Source organism: Narcine bancroftii, chromosome 7 (assembly GCF_036971445.1).
Source record: "Narcine bancroftii isolate sNarBan1 chromosome 7, sNarBan1.hap1, whole genome shotgun sequence".
Classification (NCBI taxonomy): Eukaryota; Metazoa; Chordata; class Chondrichthyes; order Torpediniformes; family Narcinidae; genus Narcine; species Narcine bancroftii.
Genome location: NC_091475.1, coordinates 153,283,449 through 153,307,297, shown reverse-complemented (window position 1 = coordinate 153,307,297; position 23,849 = coordinate 153,283,449). Strand labels below are relative to the sequence as shown.

Genomic DNA, 23,849 nt, shown 5'->3' with positions numbered 1-23,849 from the left:
AAAGGTGGGCATGGTTAGTATAGTGGTTAGCACAATGTTATTACAGCGCCAGTGATCCAGGATCGAATTCGTTGCCATCTGCAAGGAGTTTGAACATTCTCCCTGTGACCATGTGGGTTTCCTCCTATCCTTCAAAAATGTACAGGATTTGTTGGTTAATTAGTGTATTTGGTTCATGGGCCAGAGGATCTGTTACCTCCTACAGAAGTTTAATTTTATTTAATTACTTTATTTTTTAATTTTTTTAAATTCATTATTAATCACACTGATCAAATTTTTCCAAAATGTTTGCTTCCTGAAAAAAAATTGAGAATTATGATCGACAACTAAAATAAACACAAAGATAATTTCAGATTGGCTGCATCATTTATGAAGTTGGAGAAACATTAAATTAACTTTTACTGAATATAGCATTCCAATTGAATATGGATTCCAATTGGCCTAATACTACTTTCCATGGTCACAATGGCCTGGTGAAACCTTGCGCCGCGCTCGGCACCGCCGCCGCCGCGCTCGGCACCGCCGCCGCCGCCGCGCTCGGCAGAGAAGTCCTAGTGCAAATGCAGATAATGAATGTTGCACCTCCTGGTTTTGTATGCTTGAAGCACGTTGTCAATCAGCTAGATGTAGCTTGGTGTTCTCTAGTTGCCAAGGAAATTCTCAACAACTTTAAATGCATTCCTAATATGTCCAGGTTTAAGGCAATATTTGCATAGCACCTGCACTGAGTATATGCTTTGTCAAGCTTGGACTGACCAAAACAGCCTGCATTGTGGCCCATATTCTAATAGACTTAAAATATGACAAAAATTGGTTATATCTAAAATAAATTTTTCTATCACGTACCTTGAAGTTGATATTCGTGATTAGCAACCTAAAATCCATAAAATACACCCAGAAGTATCTTTGATGTCCAGTAATACTTATTATTATTAATTAATTAATTAATTAGATTCAGTCTAAAATAAAGAGTGCTGCATCTACAAATTAACTTAAAAAAATGCTGCATAGATGTCAACATACTGAATTAATTGGGCTCAAAAATAAATTTCCAAGCCTGAGGGGTTGTTATTAATCAGTTCAATGAAAATACCAACACCACCCATAAAATTTGGACTATTCATTACGCTAAAGAATGTTAGATCAAAATCATTAATTTTCTGCTTCTTACCACAGATACGGTGAGTGTTTCCACCATTTTAGAAATTAATTGATCCAAAAAATCATTCTGCACAACTTAATTGTGCAATGTATAAATTGGCAAAGAACTCAAAACTCTACAATAATTCTAAAAGTGTAATCCAAAACAAAGATTACCCATGATCAGGAAGAATTAACTTTTGTTACCAGTAAAGGTCATTGAAGTTTTTAAAAATCAAGCCATTTTGTTTTAACAAACTTTATACACCTCTGCTCCATGACCTTTGATAAACTAACCAATGGAAATCAATCCATCTTAGCCAATTGATCTCACATCCACAACCTATGACAAAGATTTCCATCTCTCCATATGAGAAGAATTGCTTCAAGATTCCATCTCTTAATGACCAAGCTCTTATTTGAAGATTATGGCCCATTGTTGTGGATTTTCCCAAAACACATTTACAAATTGACAAAAAAAAATCATTATTTTACTTGAGAGCTGGAAGTGAAATGTCATTGTAGCATTGAACAGATCAAAAATTTCAAAATGTAATATTTGGAGCATAATCATTAATTATATTTGAATGATAGAAAATCATGATTTATGCTTATAATTTATGAAGCATTTTTTCAATTTTTATTTGAATCAAAATTTATTGTCATGATCAAGTCATGAAATTCAGTGTTTTGTGGCAGCATCATAGAGCACTTCACACTTTGGCTTGGCTTCGCGGACGAAGATTTATGGAGGGGGTAAAAAGTCCACGTCAGCTGCAGGCTCGTTTGTGGCTGACAAGTCCGATGCGGGACAGGCAGACACGATTGCAGCGGTTGCAAGGGAAAATTGGTTGGTTGGGGTTGGGTGTTGGGTTTTTCCTCCTTTGCCTTTTGTTCGTGAGGTGGGCTCTGCGGTCTTCTTCAAAGGAGGTTGCTGCCCGCCAAACTGTGAGGCGCCAAGATGCACGGTTTGAGGCGTTATCAGCCCACTGGCGGTGGTCAATGTGGCAGGCACCAAGAGATTTCTTTAGGCAGTCCTTGTACCTTTTCTTTGGTGCACCTCTGTCACGGTGGCCAGTGGAGAGCTCGCCATATAACAGGATCTTGGGAAGGCGATGGTCCTCCATTCTGGAGACGTGACCCATCCAGCGCAGCTGGATCTTCAGCAGCGTGGACTCGATGCTGTCGACCTCTGCCATCTCGAGTACTTCGACGTTAGGGGTGTAAGCGCTCCAATGGATGTTGAGGATGGAGCGGAGACAACGCTGGTGGAAGTGTTCTAGGAGCCGTAGGTGGTGCCGGTAGATGACCCATGATTCGGAGCCGAACAGGAGTGTGGGTATGACAACGGCTCTGTATACGCTTATCTTTGTGAGGCGCTTGACGTCCTGCTTTGCGGAAACTGCCAAAATGTTTGGCCTGGAAGTCAGCCTGAAGAAAACTGAGGTCCTCCATCAGCCAGCTCCCCACCATGACTACCAGCCCCCCCACATCTCCATCGGGCACACAAAACTCAAAACGGTCAACCAGTTTACCTATCTCGGCTGCACCATTTCATCAGATGCAAGGATCGACAATGAGATAGACAACAGACTCGCCAAGGCAAATAGCGCCTTTGGAAGACTACACAAAAGAGTCTGGAAAAACAACCAACATAGAGCAAACATACTTATTATAACCATCTTACGATATTACTATAAAAAATAAAATAATAACCACACTTCTTCTTTGTCTTGGCTTCGCGGACGAAGATTTATGGAGGGGGTAAATGTCCACATCAGCTGCAGGCTCGATTGTGGCTGACAAGTCCGATGCAGGACAGGCAGACACGGTTGCAGCGGAAAATTGGTGGGTTGGGGTTGGGTGTTGGGTTTTTCCTCCTTTGTCTTTTGTCAGTGAGGTGGGCTCTGCAGTCTTCTTCAAAGGAGGTTGCTGCCTGCCGAACTGTGAGGCGCCAAGATGCATGGTTTGAGGTGATATCGGCCCACTGGTGGCAGGCACCAAGAGATTTCTTTAGGCAGTCCTTGTACCTTTTCTTTGGTGCACCTCTGTCACGGTGGCCAGTGGAGAGCTCGCCATATAACACGATCCTGGGAAGGCGATGGTCCTCCATTCTGGAGACGTGACCCACCCAGCGCAGCTGGATCTTCAGCAGCGTGGACTCGATGCTGTCGGCCTCTGCCATCTCGAGTACTTCGATGTTAGGGATGAAGTCGCTCCAATGAATGTTGAGGATGGAGCGTAGACAACGCTGGTGGAAGCGTTCTAGGAGCCGTAGGTGATGCCGGTAGAGGACCCATGATTTGGAGCCGAACAGGAGTGTGGGTATGACAACGGCTCTGTATACGCTTATCTTTGTGAGGTTTTTCAGTTGGTTGTTTTTCCACTCTTTTGTGTAGTCTTCCAAAGGCGCTATTTGCCTTGGCGAGTCTGTTGTCTATCTCGTTGTCGATCCTTGCATCTGACGAAATGGTGCAGCCGAGATAGGTAAACTGGTTGACCGTTTTGAGTTTTGTGTGCCCGATGGAGATGTGGGGTGGCTGGTAGTCATGGTGGGGAGCTGGCTGATGGAGGACCTCCGTGTTCTTCAGGCTGACTTCCAGGCCAAACATTTTGGCAGTTTCCGCAAAACAGGTCGTCAAGCGCTGAAGAAAAATCGGGCAGTGTCATTGGTTCATTGATTATTCAGGAATCTAATGACAGTGGGGAAGAAGATGTCCTTGTGTCGCTGAGTGCTCCCCTTTAAGCTCCTGTACCTTTTTCCCCAATGGTAGCAGAGTGAAGAGGGCATAGCTTGAGTGGTGGGGGTCTGAGCATAGAGGCTGCTTTTTTAAGACAGTGCCTCCTGTAAATGTCCTCGATGGATTAAATCTGGTGCCTGTGATGTCGCAGGTCGAGTTAACAACCCTCAAATTTATTCTTGTTCTGAGAGTTGGTGCCTCCAGATCAGGCAGTGATGCAACCAACCAGAATGCTCTCCAAGGTACACCTGTAGAAGTTTACGAGAGTCTTCAGTGACACACCGAATCTCCTCAGACACCTCACAAAGTATAGCCACTGGTGAGCCATCTTTGTGATTGCATCAACATGGAAGCTCCAGGCCAGATTCTCAGAGATGTTGACACCCAGGAATTTGAAATTCTTGACCATCTCAACTACTGAGCCCTCTGAGGAATGGGTTGTGTTCCCCTGAGTTCCTCCTTAAGTCGACAATTATCTCTTTGGTTTTGCTGATATTGAATGCAAGGTTGTTGTCGTTACATCATTCCACAAGCTGATCCATCTCCCTCCTGTACATGTCCTCATTGCAGTTTGTAATTCTGCCAACAACTGTGGAGTCGTCAACAAACTTGTTGATGGCATTGGAATTGTGCCTGGCCACAGTCATGGGTATATAAAGAGTAGAGCAGTGGGCTAAACACGCATCCTTGGGGTGCACCTGTGTTGATGATCAGTGAGGAGGAGATGTTATTTCCAATTCATACTGAATGTGGTCTTCCAATGAGAAAGTTACGGATCCGGTTGCAGAGTGGGGTACAGAAGCCTAGAGTTTGTAAATTCTTGACCAGCACTGATTGAAGGCTGAGCTGTAGTCTATGAAGAGCAGTCGTATGTATGAATTGCTGTTTTCAAGGTGATCCAGAGATGAGTGGAGAGCCAGCGATATTACATCTGCTGTGGAGCATTTGTGGTGATAGGCGCATTTGTCCAAATTATATATGCTTATAAAGGACTGTAAATTAGAACGAGATCACCAATTTTATTCCATAAGAACTCATGTTCTTGAGGATCTTACTGTGTTATAGAGAAAAAAACATATTTTTTTAAAAATAGCCAGCTTCTATCCTCAAACTCATCAGAACAAAATACATTGCCAGTTGTCTAGAATTCCTCAGGGAATATGGCAGGAGAAATTGGAGAACACAAGAGCCTTGCCGTTGGTAATAAGGTTCGGAAATAAAGCTGAAGGCATTTTTCCTGTCACCAGACACATTCCACATGTCTTGCATATTTGCTGTTGGTGCCATACAAACAGTGAGTGATACGATTTTCCCTGAAAATGGGCAAGTGCAGTAGCACTTGATAATCTTGATGATCCCAGAATATTGCGTACATCTTTTACAGAAGCTTCTATTTACAAGTTATTCTTTCCAATCTACATCCGTGAGATAAAATACAAAGAGATTTTGAAAACCTGGATTAAATTGAATCGGAACAAGCAATGGTTTCTTTCACTAGCCTGGCTGCATTCCATAAGTAAAAACACAATGCTGGAGGAACTCAGCAGGTCAAACAGTGTGGTTTTTATGTAGCAGAGATGCTGGGTTTCTCCAGTATTGTGTTTTTACTTCAACCACAGTGTCTGCATACTTTCGTGGTTTACTTCTTACATTACATGGTAACACTTCGAAATCAATGCGCCTCCCTGCTCCACAGATGGCTGCACCGACATGAATGAAACCAAGTGAAACAGGAAAGTCTGCAGACCAAACTTGAATGAAGAGAAGACAAAGAAACGCATCCAGGGGTAGAAATGGTCAGTCAACATTTTGGCTTTGCAGTCAGTGCAGCTTTTGCGTTGTAGTATGAATAGTAACCTCGAAGTTGCAGGAACCTTTGTTTTACTTCCCACTTTCGCGACACGCACTGCACGTACCCAGAGGAGGATCGCGATCTAACCCCCCACCAAATTTGGGCGCTGTTTCCGAGAAATATCCTCCTCCCCCGATGGTGTCGGGGTTGTGGATTACATGGGTCCTTTCGAACCCCGAGAGTCTTTTAACCCATAGCGTCAGGTCATCATTTCAATCAGACCATTCGCCTGACATTCAGCGACTTGTCTCCCATCCAACACTACAATGGATAGTGTTTCACCCCCATCCTTCACTCCACAACCCCCTCCCCCAACTCCGTTCGTTTTCTTTCCTTAAAAACTGCAAACTCCATAAAAGAAATTCACACTAGAAAATATTAAAGGTATAAAAATCTGCAAATGCAAGTCGGAGTAAATCCGTCTCGCCATCCTTTCCCGTGTTTGCCAGCAGAACCCGTTGAATGGAGCAAGAACAACTCGCCGAGTTCATCTGTCAGTTTCCCTGCGCCCAGACCGCGACTTGTCCACGAGTGGAGGGCGCTGCTTTGTTCGACTTACCCCAAGCATCCGATGCAAGTAGTAATACTGCGCTCCATAGTAATAAAGTGTAAAAGTTTTCCAAAAGAGCAGCGCGTTAATCGACAGCCACAAAAGCTGGAAAAAGGAAAGGGGTGTTGTTAGCAAAAAGCTCCTTGCAAATACTATCCTGGCTTTGGACTCGATCCGATCCATTGCCCGTCAATTTAATATTTGACAAATAAATATTGTTCAATGAGTTGCAAATGTAACAATGAAGTCGATTCATCATTCCTACCAAAAGCAGATGTTTTCCACCCTCGTTAGAGAGCCAGCTTCTGCAGCAAAGAACCATCGTGCCGGGGCGTGCGGATTCGCTGGGGGCTCTTTCCCCGGCATTAAATACCGGCCCAGACTCCGCGCTGCAATGGCGCTCTTCCGCCCCTCGGTTCCCTTTGATCTCCCGGAGTTGGTGTTGCTGCTTCACTTCCTCTCCCTCTTCACCAATTGGCCGGAATAAAATTAAAACATTTCCTTAAATTAAAAAAAGGAAGCCTTTCTCCTGATGTTGATCGAGGGGTCCAGTGGGAGGAGTTCGGAAAAGAACAATAGAGAAAGTTTTTTTTCCTAAGGATCTAGTAACTAAGGTTATAATAGAGGTGAAAACATAAAAGGGTCCAGTTGGGCCAGTTTATATGGGGAAAAAAGGCCAGCAGATAAATGTCCGAAGATGTAGGATGAACCAGAATTTAGGACCAAAATACCAGCTGCCCCCCACCCCCCAAAACAACAGAATGTAAATGCAAACGCGCTTGATCTGCAGTCGCCTGGGTGTCGCCAGCGCCTTACTGCTAAAGCAGATCCAAACTCAAGATATTTGAATTTACCACCAAGTGAATTTGAATCCCTCCCGACGATTAATCAGGCCTGAGTCTAATTCAGAGCAACAGGTGAGAAATATTTGCAGAAAAACATAATTAAATAGAGTCAGAGAGCAAATAAATTGGCCTTTCAGTTCACTATGTCCACTCAGACCATCCAATACTTATCTTCATTAATCCCATTTACCACCAATTGGTCAATAGCTTTCGTTGTCTTGGTGTGCTTCATTGATTTGTGTCTTTGGCTTGGCTTCGCGGACGAAGATTTATGGAGGGGGTAAAAAGTCCACGTCAGCTGCAGGCTCGTTTGTGGCTGACCAGTCCGATGCGGGACAGGCAGACACGATTGCAGCGGTTGCAAGGGAAAATTGGTTGGTTGGGGTTGGGTGTTGGGTTTTTCCTCCTTTGCCTTTTGTCAGTGAGGTGGGCTCTGCGGTCTTCTTCAAAGGAGGCTGCTGCCCGCCAAACTGTGAGGCGCCAAGATGCACGGTTTGAGGCGTTATCAGCCCACTGGCGGTGGTCAATGTGGCAGGCACCAAGAGATTTCTTTAGGCAGTCCTTGTACCTTTTCTTTGGTGCACCTCTGTCACGGTGGCCAGTGGAGAGCTCGCCATATAATACGATCTTGGGAAGGCGATGGTCCTCCATTCTGGAGACGTGACCCATCCAGCGCAGCTGGATCTTCAGCAGCGTGGACTCGATGCTGTCGACCTCTGCCATCTCGAGTACCTCGACGTTAGGGGTGTGAGCGCTCCAATGGATGTTGAGGATGGAGCGGAGACAACGCTGGTGGAAGCGTTCTAGGAGCCGTAGGTGGTGCCGGTAGAGGACCCATGATTCGGAGCCGAACAGGAGTGTGGGTATGACAACGGCTCTGTATACGCTTATCTTTGTGAGGTTTTTCAGTTGGTTGTTTTTCCAGACTCTTTTGTGTAGTCTTCCAAAGGCGCTATTTGCCTTGGCGAGTCTGTTGTCTATCTCATTGTCGATCCTTGCATCTGATGAAATGGTGCAGCCGAGATACACAAGGTTGTGAAAGGGCCTCCATCCACCACACACTCAGACAGGGCATCACAGATTCCTGGGTTAAAAGATGCCTTCTCATGTCCCCTCAAAATCTGCTTCCCTTACCTAAAATCTATGTGCTTTAGCTTAAGATACTTCTCATATGGGGAAAAGTTTACCATTATCCGAGCAATTTATATAATTTTAGATATATCTATCAGGTTCTCCCTCGGGCTTATTCACTCCACAGAAAACATAAGTACTACTTTGTCCATCCTTCCAAGTGATCAATATCATCCTGACCCCTCATTATTTCACCTTTTGCATGATTCTCATTTGTTAGATTTTGGCTTAACTTCCAGTAACTGAGATTTAGCATGAGTAATCCAGAGGCAGCGTCCACCACCTGGTGGCGCCACTGTGTTCCTGTTCGGGAGGACACATCGCATGCCAATCAAGGTCAAAGACTCACCCCAAGCCATCAAGGTGACCTTACCTAAAACACCAGGTGCTGCAGTCCAGGCAGCCCGCCCAGAGTCAGCCCTGACCTTCACCCAATTGGCCCAGGTGAATCACCTCAGCTGAGCCCTGCTAAGCCCCTGCACTTAACTTCAAGTCATTGGCCACAGCAGCCAGCGGGGCTCAGATTGCCCCACAGTACTGCCCGCAGAACTATAAATGACCATGTGTCCCTTTGTTTTGCTTCTTTGGACTCCTCGTGGCATGCAAGTAGCACCTTTCACACTGTGTTGGGAGTGAGTCTCAAGGCCAGGTAGCAAGAGCTGTGTCTGTACCCGGTGTCAAGGGGTGGGAGCTCCTTGATCTTGATTGTTGAATGTGTATATTCATGTAACTTTCTCCAGTCCCTGTCAGTTTCTTCCTTGTTATCCAAAGTGTATATTTATCCCCTGGGTATTGTATGTACGTGTGTGTGTGTTCAGGTTTGCCAAACATATCGACCCTGTTCAGTTTCTATCCCTGATATAAACGTGTGCTTTGTAGCTTATCTTTGGTCTGGTTCTTAACCTGTGGGACCCACCCAAACCTGAACAATAGCATGTCATCAGATACTGCATCAAACTTCCATAGGTGCTAAAGTATGTGTCACAACCTGCCTTGGCAATACAAGTGTCCAGAAATACAAAAGGCTGCTGAAATTAGCAGACATAACCAGGTCCATCACAGCCTCTGACCTCCCATCGCTGCAAACATTGATGTGAGGTGCTACCTCAAAAAACATTATAAAGGACCATTATCAACCTGGGCACAACCTGTTTGCACTGATATCTTTATGCAGAAGGTGTAGAAGTCTGAAAACCAGTACCTCTAGGATCAAAAACTGTCTTTCCAATAGCTGATAGACTCTTGAACCTATCTTTGGTACACTAATCATGGACTATATGTGCACTATTGCATCGTTTTCTGCATGAAGATTAGTGCAAATCTATATTATCTATCTTGTGTATTTATTCTTTTAACAATTCAATTAGTTTACTATAATATCTTTTTCTTTACACCTGTTCAACTGCAGAAAGTGAAAATTTTACAATGTGTAAACCAATAAGTAGTGAAACAGGGAAGTCTGCAGACACCATAATTGAAGAAAAAACACAATGCAGGAGAAACTCAACAGGTCAACAGTGTATGATTTTAGCAAAGATGAAGATACATTACTGACTTCTTAATGAAGCCCCAAACAACAGTTATGTAAAGTACATTGTTTGACCTACTTTGTATGAGAATAAACTCATCATCGTTACCACTAGGTTCTCCCCAATTGACAGATTAAGCACATGGACTGAAGAGTAACAAAGAAAAAATAGCTAGAGGTGAAATCGATTCTTGTAATCATTAATATTACAGCAATCTTTTCCATACATTAGACACCAACATCGTATCCCTAACTGGCGAAATCTAGATTTAATTAGTTATTCTTCTAATACAAAAATATAAAGTAAATAATTAGGAAGTGACTAATTTTCACACATTGTCAATGAACTTTTCATGTATCAATGCCTATATTTAGTTGCTGAATTTTGCTGGATCCTGGTAGATGACCATAATCAGTGCAAATCGGTTACAATAGGCCCTTTCAAACTGCTGTGTAAAGTGGGGTTAACCGGGCAATTTGGCCAGTTAGTTATGCAGCAGTTAGAAAGAGTCCAACACAGTCAACCCCTTCTGAATCCAACCAGGTCCCTGACCTACCTCAGAGGTAGTCAGCGAACCCAATTAAACTTACCTAGGTCGGGTTCACAGGAAAATTGTCAACCCACTTTTTCCAGTGGCATCAGCACTTGCGTGCGTGCGTCACTGGACGCCAGCATCTGAACATCCAGCAGTACCTCCGTGAGTGCGTGACGTGTCATTGTGGGAACAGGATCCCCCTTAAATTGCCGGGTTGGCGATTTAATGGGTCAATCCCCCTGCAAATTAAAAGATGCTTCAAACACCTTTGCTCCAGTATCACACCTGAGTCCCAGGAGGGCTACCCAGATGCTGCAATTTAAAAGGGGCTAATACCTCCTCCTCACTGATGATCAACACAGCCACACGAGTCTGTGCTGCCTAATTAACTATGTACTCATGGGCCAAAATGGCCTGTTAATTTAAAAATTAATTTAGACGGACAGTATGGTTACAGGCCACCCCTGTGGGGTGTATCTGACCTGTAAATTGAAAACATAAGCGTATGTTATGATTTGTTTTTTTATAATGGACTCTCACTCATTCATTGCCCAGAGTACAAAAGCTTTAGAGCTACTTATATTCCTAATTTTTCATCTTAACTTGAAACATAATTTTGTTCCATCTTCACGAATGCTACTGATCTGATGTAATTCTGACACATTGTTTTTATTTCAAATTTCTATTTCTTCAGTATATCAGCTTTTCCGGTGTGGGTGTCTCTCTCTCCCTTTCGCCCTGTCTTCTTTCCCTCAGCTCTTTCCACTGAGCCACACACAAGCATCCCCTCCCCCCCCAGTAAATTCTCACCTTTCATCTCTCCTGTGTGCCCCATCCATATCCAATAAACACCTTTTGTCTGTAAGTCTGTTCTTCTTCCCCTCCCCATTCTCTGCACCTCCTCCTCAGATTCGGGCATCTGCCTTTTTACCCATACCTTGAAGAAAGGTTCAAGCCCAAAATCTCAGTTACATATCCTTACCTCCTATGCATCATGCATGACTTGCTGAATCCCTCCAGCATTTCTGTGCTTTTACTACAATCACAGCGTCAGCAGACATTTGTGTTTAACTCAATATGATCAATTAACTTACTAACTCCATACGTCTTTGAAATGTGGGAGGAAACTGGAGTATCCAGATGAAACCCACGTGTTCCAAGGAGAACTTACAGACAGTGCCAGATTTAAACCAATAGTGTTGTGCTAACAATTACAATACCTCTTACTTCAGTTTGTGGAGCTGAAGCTTTAAAAAGGACTGTTGTATTACTGATCGCATTAAAGATTGAATCCTCAACTAGAGAATCCACATATTTTGTGAAAACAATTTTAGACATAAGCAAAATTGTATAAATTTAAATTTTAAATATAGCCATACAGCACAGTAACACATGTATTTTTACCTTTTCTTAACTTTTTTTTAACCTTTGCTACATAAAGGACACAACTTGACCAGCTGAGTTTCTCCAGCATTTTGTGTTTTTACAGTAACAGATTTTCTGGCCCACAAGCCCATGCCGCCCAATTAACCTACAAATGCCATATGTTGACAGAGGTTGGGAGGAAACTGGAGCACCAAGAAGAAACCCATGCGGACATGGGGAGAATGTACAAACTCTTGACAGACAGTGCCTGATTTGAATCCGGGTTGTTGGCACTGCAATAGCATTGAGCTAACCCCTACGCTAACTGTGCCAAATGTATATTTATATGACTCTTCATACTCCAGTCATACAAAAGGTAAAAGCATAGATGTACATAGTGTAGAGGAGAATTTTTTTTTCATTTTTGGAACATTGATTCAAAGGTTAGGACTTTTAGCAAGATATAACATTAGGGAAACAATAAGAATAGTGAGAACAGATTTAGCATACTATTACTAAAGACTGCATATGTTTCATATTCATATTTAGTTGTAATGTTGTACCATAAAATAAAGACATGTTTGGTAATCATTTGCTGAACCTTTTACAGGCAGCATGTACATTATAGGAGGAAGAGTTTAAATGTCAGCAAGATTAAAGAGATGGTCAAAGACTTGCGGAAAAGGTGGAGATGGTATACAGCTTGAAGTTCTTAGTGGTAAACATCTCCAACAAACTGTCCTGGTCCAACCATTTTGATGCAGTGGTCAAAACAGCAGACCAGCATATCTATCTGCCTCCTCCAAAATCTGTGAAAATTCACCTTGTCACCTGCATCCCTCAACGTCTACAGATCCATCATCAGTAAATTCTTGTACAAGTGCATCACTGCAATATGGGAACTGCCCTGGACAAGATGGCAAGAAATAGCAGAGAGTTATGACCCCCCCCCACCCCCTTCCCTCCATCTACACTTCCTCCTGCCACTTTTCCATCTTCCCATTAGGAAGAAGATTCATGAGTGTGAGATCATGCACTGCCAGGTTCAAGGTCAGTTTCTTTTCCACTGTTATCAGATGCCTAATTGACTTTCAGATCAGTGATGTTGCCATTATTATTCCAGGGATGGTCAAACTTGCTTAGTGCAAGGGCTACATAAGTGCCTGCATCATTCAGTGTGTGTGTGTGGTGGGGGGGGGGGGTGCGGGCATCAGAAACTCAGATTGGCATGCATGTGGCTGGGGCTGGATGGTCAGACTGTGGTCAGGGCATCGGGTGCTGTAGTGGGCAGCCAAGGCCAGGAGGCAAGTCTACGTTTGGGGCATCTAGAGCATGGATGGGTGGGCGGCTGGGGCCTAGGTGAGAGTCTGCAGTCAGGGGATTGAGAGCTTGGATGCGCGGGCAGGTGAAGCATAGGCAAGGGTTCACAGTCGGGGCATTGGGAATTCTGGAGGCTGGGTGTCCTGGATCACATCATCACTCCACTAATTTCACAGCCTGTGACATAGCCACACAAACCACATCACATGATCGCAAGGCACACCCACTATAACTACCTTTGTGAGCATCGGCTCAGAGAATTCCTGTCTCAACTAACATATTTCCACGAGCCGCACATTATATGTTAAAGAGCTGCACGTGGCTAACCCTGCTCTATTTTAACTCTGCAACTTAATTCTGTACCGTGTTTTGCTTTCTGTATCTTGACAAACTGGTTTGAATACAAATCCAACTCTCACTGTACCTCAGTACACATGACAATAAACTTGAATTTGAAATGATCCTTGTGAGCCACATTAGAATAATTTGCAATTGTCTTCTTTCATTTTGCGGGATGTGAACATAACTGCCAAGGCCGGTGCATATGAAAATATTTCCTTATAGAAACAAAAAATGAAAGAATATTAATTCTCCCCTACACTATGTACATCCAAGCTTTTTCTTTTGTGCAATGCCTTGTTTTAATCTGCAGAAGGTTAAAGTTCAAGTAATAATACATTTAAAAAGTAATATAAATGATATACTTTAAGTAAAAACACAATGCTGGAGAAACTCAGCAGGTCAAACAGTGTCCTTTATATAGCAAAGATAAAATTATATAACTATTGTTTTGGTTTGAGCCCTTCACCAAGGTCTGGAAAAATGTTAGTAGGCATCAGAATAAAAGGGTAAGGGGGTAAGAAAAGGTTGCAAAGACAGGAGGTAATAAGTGGAGAAGGGAGGGAGGGCACAGCAGCAAGAAAGGGGAGGAGGCTTGGCTGGGTGAATAGAGTTAGAATGGGGTGGAGAGCTGACAGGAGGAAGGGAAGGGGAAAGGGGAGCAGGTTAGTAGAATCCGGAAAAGTCCATAATAATGCCATCTGGCTGGCGAGTGCCCAGACAGAAAATCAGGTGTTTCTCCTCCAATTTACAGGTGGCTGTGGTAGGATAGTACATGAGGCCGTGGGCAGACATTTGAGTATGGGAGTGGGACACAGAACTGAAAAGGTTGGCCATCAGGAGGTCCCTGTTACTGGTATACTTTAACTTTTGTCCTTTGTTCAACTTACTCAGTTATATCATCTTTTATGTACACCTCTGCTATAGGCTTCATTGTGCTAATTATTAATAAATGAATTCTATAAGTAGAGACACAAATGACTATGGAACAGCATACTTTATTCATCCTATATCATCATTCAGAATAAGCATGCAAGATATCTGCAAAATGCAAATACCGTGTGTAGTGACAAAGAAACAAACATTTATACATTGCTGATCATCGCATTTGAACGTGAAAGTGCAGAATCCCTAGGAGTTGATATAAACATCAAGGTTTCAAATATTTACAAGGCTGAAACCAATTATCCCATGCACCAATGGAAAGAATAATGGAAAAATGTGAAATCAGTGGTGAAATACTTCAGAAAGGGAATCTAAAAGCAGTGTGATTGCTAATATGCACACAAGACATGAAGTGGGCAGAAGCATAACCGTTTTAGGAGAGCAGGGCATTTGATTGAAGATAAGAGAGAGAAAGACAAGGTTACTATCATTTCTGAGGAATTTCTGACATAATAGAAGAAATTGGAAAAGTTTTTTTCTCTAGTTAAACCACCTTAAATAAAAAGCATCTGATTAATGATGAAATAATAAGCAATTTGCATTACATAAATCCTGACATGTACAGGTATTATGTCTAATTGCTCAAATACAGTAATTAGCTTGATTTCACCCTTGGTTGAATCTCATTGGGTTTTACAGCAGTTTTAATCAGGATGACACGCACTCAGCTATTTGAGGTATGAAAGTCTTCAGACTTAGTGACTGATAGATTGTACCATATAATAAATACCCTGTACAAAAACAAAGGCGAGAAATCAGACTGCTCAAACTACAGGGGAATCACACTGCTCTCCATTGCAGGCAAAATCTTCGCTAGGATTCTCCTAAATAGAATAATACCTAGTTGTCGCTGAGAATATTCTCCCAGAATCACAGTGCGGCTTTCGCGCAAACAGAGGAACTACTGACATGGTCTTTGCCCTCAGACAGCTCCAAGAAAAGTGCAGAGAACAAAACAAAGGACTCTACATCACCTTTGTTGACCTCACCAAAGCCTTCGACACCGTGAGCAGGAAAGGGCTTTGGCAAATACTAGAGCGCATCGGATGCCCCCCAAAGTTCCTCAACATGATTATCCAACTGCACGAAAACTAACAAGGTCGGGTCAGATACAGCAATGAGCTCTCTGAACCCTTCTCCATGAACAATGGCGTGAAGCAAGGCTGTGTTCTCGCACCAACCCTCTTTTCAATCTTCTTCAGCATGATGCTGAACCAAGCCAAGAAAGACCTCAACAATGAAGACGCTGTTTACATCCGGTACCGCACGGATGGCAGTCTCTTCAATCTGAAGCGTCTGCAAGCTCACACCCAGACACAAGAGAAACTTGTCCGTGAACTACTCTTTGCAGACGATGCCGCTTTAGTTGCCCATTCAGAGCCAGCTCTTCAGCGCTTGACGTCCTGTTTTGCGGAAACTGCCAAAATGTTTGGCCTGGAAGTCAGCCTGAAGAAAACGGAGGTCCTCCATCAGCCAGCTCCCCACCATGACTACCAGCCCCCCCACATCTCCATCGGGCACACAAAACTCAAAACGGTCAACCAGCTTACCTATCTCGGCTGCACCATTTCATCAGATGCAAGGATCGACAACGAGATAGACAACAGACTCGCCAAGGCAAATAGCGCCTTTGGAAGACTACACAAAAGAGTCTGGAAAAACAACCAACTGAAAAACCTCACAAAGATTAGCGTATACAGAGCCGTTGTCATACCCACACTCCTGTTCGGCTCCGAATCATGGGTCCTCTACCGGCATCACCTACGGCTCCTAGAACGCTTCCACCAGCGTTGTCTCTGCTCCATCCTCAAAATTCATTGGAGCGACTTCATCCCTAACATCGAAGTACTCAAGATGGCAGAGGCCGACAGCATCGAGTCCACGCTGCTGAAGATCCAGCTGCGCTGGGTGGGTCACGTCTCCAGAATGGAGGACCATCACCTTCCCAAGATCGTGTTATATGGCGAGCTCTCCACTGGCCACCGTGACAGAGGTGCACCAAAGAAGAGGTACAAGGACTGCCTAAAGAAATCTCTTGGTGCCTGCCACATTGACCACCGCCAGTGGGCTGATATTGCCTCAAACTGTGCATCTTGGCGCCTCACAGTTCGGCGGGCAGCAAACTCCTTTGAAGAAGACTGCAGAGCCCACCTCATTGAAAAAAGACAAAGGAGGAAAAACCCAACACCCAACCCCAACCAACCAATTTTCCTCTGCAACCGCTGCAACCGTGTCTGCCTGTCCCGCATCAGACTTGTCAGCCACAATCGAGCCTGCAGCTGACGTGGACTTTTACCCCCTCCATAAATCTTCATCCGCGAAGCCAAGCCAAAGAAGAAGATTTTATAGATATCTAGATATCTCAGCAGACTCCACCCCTGGACAGGAGAAGCCGCGACTAACTAAGATTACACAATCTTACTCCAGGGAAATTGTCTCCAATCTACTGTAGTTCAGAACATCCGAACTGTCTGAAACTAGATTGTTTCAGTGAAATTCTAGCCTACAGATTGGGAGGCAAAATGGAGTGTATTTTAATTATTTAATTTAATTTATTTTTCAATATTTTTATTGATTTTTATAATAATAGTACACAAATAGTAGCCATAAATCAAAAGTAATATATAAAAGGGAATATACTAAAGAAAACCTTATATTAGGAAAACTATTACATATAAACTAGATATTGTTACATTTGGCAAATTGAAGAAGATTAAAGATAACGTAAATTCTGTTCTATGCTACAAATTCCACCCACTTCCCTTCCGAAGTGATTTGGTAAGTAGATATAATTTCACTACCATTAAAAGAAAACATAAACTCACAAACCAAGATCTAAGTGATCTTATAAATTACAAAAACAATTAATAAAAGGACCCCATAAACTTAAAAAGTTTTGCCCTGTTACATTTGAAGAGCATCTGATTTTTTCCAAAGTTAGAGATGCCATCATTATCAGATAGCCATTGAGTATGAGTGGGAGGGACAGCATCTTTCCATCCCATCAGTATTGATCATCTAGCAATAAGGGAAGCAAAATAAACTACATGGGATTTCGACAGTTACATTCGAATCAGTTGCCTTAAATGATCCAAAAAGAGCAATTGAAGGATTAGGTATCAGATTCACAATGAGAACTAAAGATAATATATGAAAGATATCTTCCCAAAATGCGGAAAGAAAGTAACAAGACACAATGCATAACATGACACTCAGACATGAATGAGGAGTACAAATGCCCTTTTCATAGCTTACAATCAATGGCCGGTGGACACAATAGTCCTCGGGTGAATCTGAAGTAAAGCTATTGATTGTAAGCCAGGGTTTATGTTGGGGTAGGTAAGGGAGGAGCCAGCCATCAGAACAATACACAGATAATGAATTCCAGTTCACTATATTCTCCTCTTCAGAATAGAACCTGTGGGTTAAAACAGAGAGCATACATTTAAAAAAAGAATAGTGTACAAATGTTTACAAGTCTGTCAGCAGGTTTAGCTGTTCTGGTTGAGCACCTCAGTACTGGAGGACTTGTGCTTCCTGAATTTCCTGGACCCACTGTGATACAGTGTTACTGGATCTTGAGGGCTCCGACTCTAGTCACGGAGTGGATTGGACCACTTCCCGAGCAACGTCTTTCGGGACCATGAGTGGGGTACTCAGTAGTTCCTGGCTCATTTGAGGCAACGGATCCTCAGTTCAGGAGGGTGCCAGGTCTCTGATCGAGCGGAGTCCTTTCTGCCATCAGGGTACGCCACGTAGATATATGTTGGGTTGGCATGCAGCAGGTGCACCTTCTTGATTAGGGGGTCTGTCTTGCTCTTCCTCATGTGCTTTCTCAGTCGGACTGGCTCCAGTGCCATTAGCCAAGCAGGGAGAGTAGTCTCAGTCGTGAATTTCCTCTGGAACGTGAACATGAGCTCGTGAGGTGTTGTGTTGGTCGCTGTGCAGAGCACTGTGGGTAAGACTTCTTGCCAGGATGAGTCTGGAAGGCCTTTCACAGCTTTCATACAGTTGCATTCTCTTTTTCAACTTGTCCATTCTCCCAGGGTTTGTAACTAGTCATCCTGCTTGAGGCAATGCCCCTTAAGAGCAGGTACTGGCCTAGCTGTTTGCTCATAAATGATGATCTTCTGTCGCTATGGAGATAGCTGGGATACCCAAACAAGGTTAAAAATAGAGTGCAAGGCCCTGATGACTCTGGTGGTGGTTATGTCTGGGCAGGGGATGGTGAACGGAAACCGTGAATACTTGTCAATGATGTTGAGAAAGTACACATTTCCATTGGTGGAAGGGAAGGGACCCTTGAAATTGACACTGAGTCATTCGAAGGGGCGGATGCCTTTATCAGGAGTACTTTGTCGGGGTGGAAGAAGTGCGGCTTGCACTCTGTGCAGACTTGGCAGGACCTGGTCATTTCCCTGATATCGTCAATGGTGTTGGGCAGGTTGCGTGTCTTGACGAAATGAGAGTGATTCCAGGTGGCAAAGCCCATCGTGTAGTGACCGCAACTGCCCGGTGTGAGCAGAGGCACAGCTATGTTATGTTATGTATGCTATGTTATAGGTGGAGTGTTCGATGCTCCACCTAGTGATCTTATCATTCTTTATTTTGCCCTTTTTTGCATTATTAAACATAAATGCCACCAATTGCTGTTTGGTGAGCAGTGTAAATTTTCTGCCAGCCAAGGTAATTCCTCCAGTGCCTGATGACCTCTACAATGGCTTGAGCCTCTTTCTCCATTGATGATTTCTGAAGCTTGTGGGCTTGTAGGGTGTGGGAGAGAAAGGCAACTGGCATGGGTAATGGCCAGAGGCATCACTTTCCACCTGGAAGGGTGCATTCTCGTCCACCACATGCATGATGGCCTTTGCGATGTAGCTCCAAACGTAGTCAAAAGCCACCTAGGGTTCAGCTGATAATGGGAAGAAAGTGGATTTTAAGAGGGGGCAGAATTTATCCACGTAGTGAGGGACCCACTGGGCATAGTAGGAGAAGAAGCCCAGGCACCTCTTTAAGATCTTCATGATCGGGAGGTCTAACAGAGGAAGCATTCGATCGGGGTTAGGGCCAATGAAACCATTCTCCACCACATAGCCCAGGATCACAAGAAGTTTAGTCTCAAACATGCACTTACTGGAGTTGTACGTGAGATTCAGGGCTTTGGCCATATGGAGAAACCTCTGGAGGTTGGCGTCATGGTCTTCCAGAGAGTGTCCACAAACGGTGACATTGTCGAGATAAGGGAAGGTGGCTTTCAACCCATATTCGTCTACCATTTTGTCCATCTGTCTCTGAAAGACTGAGACCCCATTAGTGATGCCAAAAAGGACCCTCCAGAACTCATAAAGCTGTCTGTCTGCTTAAATGCTGTGTAGGAGCAGTCCTCTTAATGGATTGGTAACTGATGTTTTGTAACTTTCAGGTTGATGGTCGAACAGGCCCAATACCGCACAATTTTGTTTACCATGTCCGAAATTCGAGGGAGGGGGTATGTGTCGAGGACTGTAAAATGATTAATGTTTGGCTATAGTCAATCACTAGCCTGGACTTTTCTTCCCCTTTCACGACTACAACCTGGGCTCTCCATAGGCTTTTTTTGCACACCCACTGTGTCTTGGCTCTCATAAATTCCCAGTACCCCGCATTGAATCGCCTGCTTTTTGTAGCTATTGGTTTGCAATCTGGAGTCAGGTTCAGAAACAGTGGGGGGGCGGGGGGAAGGAAAGATTAATATTTGGGTGGAGATAGCGCACGTCCACTTTTGGGACCTTCCGTTCCGCACTGTGATTAAGGAAGTGGGCCAGAGTACTCCAGAATCATGCTTTTAAGGTGACACAGGAAGACCAGGCCCCGCAACATAGGAGCACACAAATCCTTCAGTACATACATTCTGAACTTACAAAATTTCCCCCCTTTTCTTTTTTCTTTGGCTTGGCTTCGCGGACGAAGATTTATGGAGGGGGTAAAAAGTCCACGTCAGCTGCAGGCTCGTTTGTGGCTGACAAGTCCGATGCGGGACAGGCAGACACGATTGCAGCGGTTGCAGGGGAAAATTGGTGGGTTGGGGTTGGGTGTTGGGTTTTTCCTCCTTTGCCTTTTGTCAGTGAGGTAGGCTCTGCGGTCTTCTTCAAAGGAGGTTGCTGCCCGCCAAACTGTGAGGCGCCAAGATGCACGGTTTGAGGCGATATCAGCCCACTGGCGGTGGTCAATGTGGCAGGCACCAAGAGATTTCTTTAGGCAGTCCTTGTACCTTTTCTTTGGTGCACCTCTGTCACGGTGGCCAGTGGAGAGCTCGCCATATAACACGATCTTGGGAAGGCGATAGTCCTCCATTCTGGAGACGTGACCCCTTTTACAGTTAGATATACTATACAATATCCCTGGATCGTTGCAGAGTGTGAATGCGAAGCTATGAAAATATGATAGTCCATTGGGTACACTTTTAAGTTGTACCGCAGAGCAGTCACAGAGTTTATAAAGCTCTCAGTGGAGCCAGTGTCTACCAAGCAATCAGTCAAGTGTCCATTTACCCTCACCTTCCTTGTCAACTTATTCAATTGGTGAGGTATTGCCTGATCCAGGATGACCGATACCAGTGCTCCAGAAACCCTGTCGCTCCCCATTCCGATGTCAACTCTCCATCTTGATCCGAAGGACGATTGGGTGGGCTTGACCTCGAGGCGTGGCAAGATGGTCACCATTGCTTCCCGTGATGATTTACTTCTGGTGCCGGGTCTTGCCATGAGGCGCAGCAAGATACTGGCGGCGAGCAGCAAGAAGAGACTGAGGCTGGCACTTCAGGATTCAGACATGGGTCGAATGATGATTTGGGGGTTGCACACGTGGTCACCGTCTTTGGGTTCCCTTTAGCCATGCAGACTTTCACTCAGACCCTTCGCTTACCACATCCTGGGCACATGGCGTCCTTCACGGAGCATCGGGTGCGGGGGACTTTGCCTGTCCATAGAAGTAGCATTCCTGATCGCACATGGCCGCAGAAGTCAGCGCTAAGGCTGCGGGGGTTGCCAGTGCCCCAATGACCTGGTCCTCTAAAATGGTGCCGCTTTCGCCTGTGAGATCATCAGCTCCCAGTTGGGCCTGTTCAAGTGCTTTTGCCAGCTCCAGGATGCTGGCCATGTCTTTCTTCCCCAGTTCTAGCAGTTGCTGCCTCATGTACCTTGACCTCACTCCTGCCACAAGGGTGTCCCGGATTTGTTCCTCCTCTCTCACTCGGGCTGTGGCTGCTTCGTAGTGGCATTTTCTCGTCAGGGCCTATAGTTCAAGGACATAATCATCCAGCGACTCACCTGGATGCTGCCGACATTGAGAGAGTTGGTGCCTCACCAGCACGTCATTCTGGGGCCTCATATAGCGTGCCTTCAAGCCTTCTATGGTCGACTCTGATGAAAGCGAACCCCTTGGGGCCGACTCGAGAGAGAAGTGCTGATCCCCGGAAACTATAGGAGTTGAAGACTTCTTGTGTGGCCGTCAGGTAAGACTGGAAACTCTCAAGCCAGTAGGCGAATTCTTCTGGGGCTTCAGGGGACAGAGGGTTGACCTCGAGCATGCCTGGCTTCAGCACGGCTTCCATCCTGCTTCAAAGTTAAGTTATTAAAATTGTAATGTGACTGATTGCACTCAGAGACAGGTGAGGAATAAAAACATGCTTTTAATAGCTTACAATCAATGGCCAGTAGAAACAAGAGTCCTCAGGTGAATCTGAATTAAGGTGGGATAACCAGGGTTTATATTGGGGTATGTGAGGGTGGAGGAGCCAGCCATCAGAACAATACACATATAGTGAATTCCAGTTCACTGCACAAAGTACCTTCTTCAATCCTACATTTGTCACATTTTGAAGAAATGTTAGGATAAAATTTAGCCAATTGAACTTTAGAAAAGTAGGGTCGATGGACTACTTTAAATTGTAAAAGCAAATAGCGGGCACACAACGAAGAAGAATTTACCAATTTTAGGATAGAATACCATGTAATATCGGAGATGCGAACCAGCACAAAATGGCCGATGAGCATGGTGACTGCGCAGACCTGGGGGTGACACCAGCAATTTTCCCAGGTGACTTCTGCATGGTGGGAAGATGGGGAACACTAGCGGGAATGCCAGCCAACCCGAGATCGGTGCTTCAAAGACGTGGGGCCCTGACATCAGTGCCTGGGGCCATATAAGCAGAGCTGCCAGTGCAATAAATCAGTCTTCGACTTTGATTAGTTGTGTGTGTGTGTATTCCTCTCACACTCATCATAGCATGTATGCTACACTCCCATATTTTTAAATCTTATCCTGGGAATTATCCCTAGATTTTAATAGTAAATGGTATATAATTGATTTTCTAGTGGGCTGCACTGATCTGCAATCGAACTGGGTCACAAAGGTGCAGGTTTGCATTTGCTGACGTCATATTGGTGGGGGAGGCACAAGGGATCACGGGGGTCATCCTGATAAGCTCTCGGAGAGTTACAGTAAAATAATTTGGTTGGTTCAGCTCACTCACAGCTTCCATGTGGTTTTTCTTTTGTTCGCTGCACAATACACTGATCACAATATAAGCTTTTTTTTTAAACTCTGTTCAATATTATAGATCATCCCTATCATATTTTAGCAAGGTACTGAGGAAGTCTCAACAATATAGAATTCAAAAAACTCCTTATTTGTAGGTATCTAAAGAAATAATGCTTGGGTAGTTAAATTTAAAAGATAGCTGTTTGAATTAAGCTAGATTATTATCAATAAATCTTGAAAAGAATGGATACCCAACTTAAACCATTCGTGAAAAGCAGAATCCTGCACAGAAGGTGGAAAAAAGAATTAATTAATATAGGGCCAACATATAAAAATCTATTATATCCAAAAATATTTCTAAACTGAAACCAAATTCTCGAAGTATGTTTAACAACAAAATTATTGGCTAATTTGGAAACAGAAAAAGGTAATGGAGCTTCAAGTATCAAAATAAGTGAATATTTTTAATAGAATTAATTTCTAAATTAATCCAATTTGAAGCGACCATTCTATTCTTATAATGAATCCAAAAAATGATACAACTAATATTAGCTGCCCAGTAATAAAATCTAAAATTAGGTAAGGCCAAACCACCTTTCTATTTAAGAGTTTGAAGGAAGACTTTACTAAGACGAGGATGCTTAATTTTCCAAATGTGAGGAAATATTGAATCAAGTGAAGCACAAAAAGTTTTCGGAACAAAAACAGGAACAGCTTGTAAAATGTATAAAATCTTTGGTAAAATATTCATCTTGATAACATTAATTCATCTAATTAAGGACATCAAAATTGAAGCCACTGAGCTAAAGACTTCTTGACATAATTCAATGAAGTAACACCTAAGTAATTAAATTTTTTGGCTATTTTAAAAGTAAGGGCAATAAGAGCCAGAAGAGTTCAATACAAACAACTCACTTTTCTGAAGATTTAATTTATAACCTGAAAATTGTGCAAATTGGTGGAGCAGTGACAAAATGGATGGAATCAAGCAATCAGGATCTGAAACATACAACAGAATATCATCCACATATAAAGAA

The 23,849-nt window shown here is 43.7% G+C and overlaps 1 protein-coding gene across 11 annotated transcripts in view; it reads right to left on the bottom strand.

Moving 5' to 3' along the window:
* The window catches only part of LOC138739231 (NADPH oxidase 4), a 271,753-nt gene that overhangs the window by 158,398 nt on the left and 89,506 nt on the right, over positions 1-23,849 (bottom strand). Inside the window, exons 1-2 of one of the 11 annotated variants that reach the window (XM_069890875.1) lie at positions 6,549-6,771; positions 6,293-6,388 (exon numbers count right to left, since the gene is read on the bottom strand). The exons of 8 other annotated variants lie outside the window; for them this stretch is intronic. In XM_069890875.1, coding sequence (XP_069746976.1) covers positions 6,293-6,388; positions 6,549-6,605 — 153 coding nt within the window. In that variant the 5' untranslated portion in view covers positions 6,606-6,771. Of the gene's footprint in view, positions 1-6,292; positions 6,389-6,548; positions 6,772-23,849 lie in introns of those variants that run through there. 2 more of the 11 variants (XM_069890874.1, XM_069890866.1) reach the window with 2 other exon arrangements.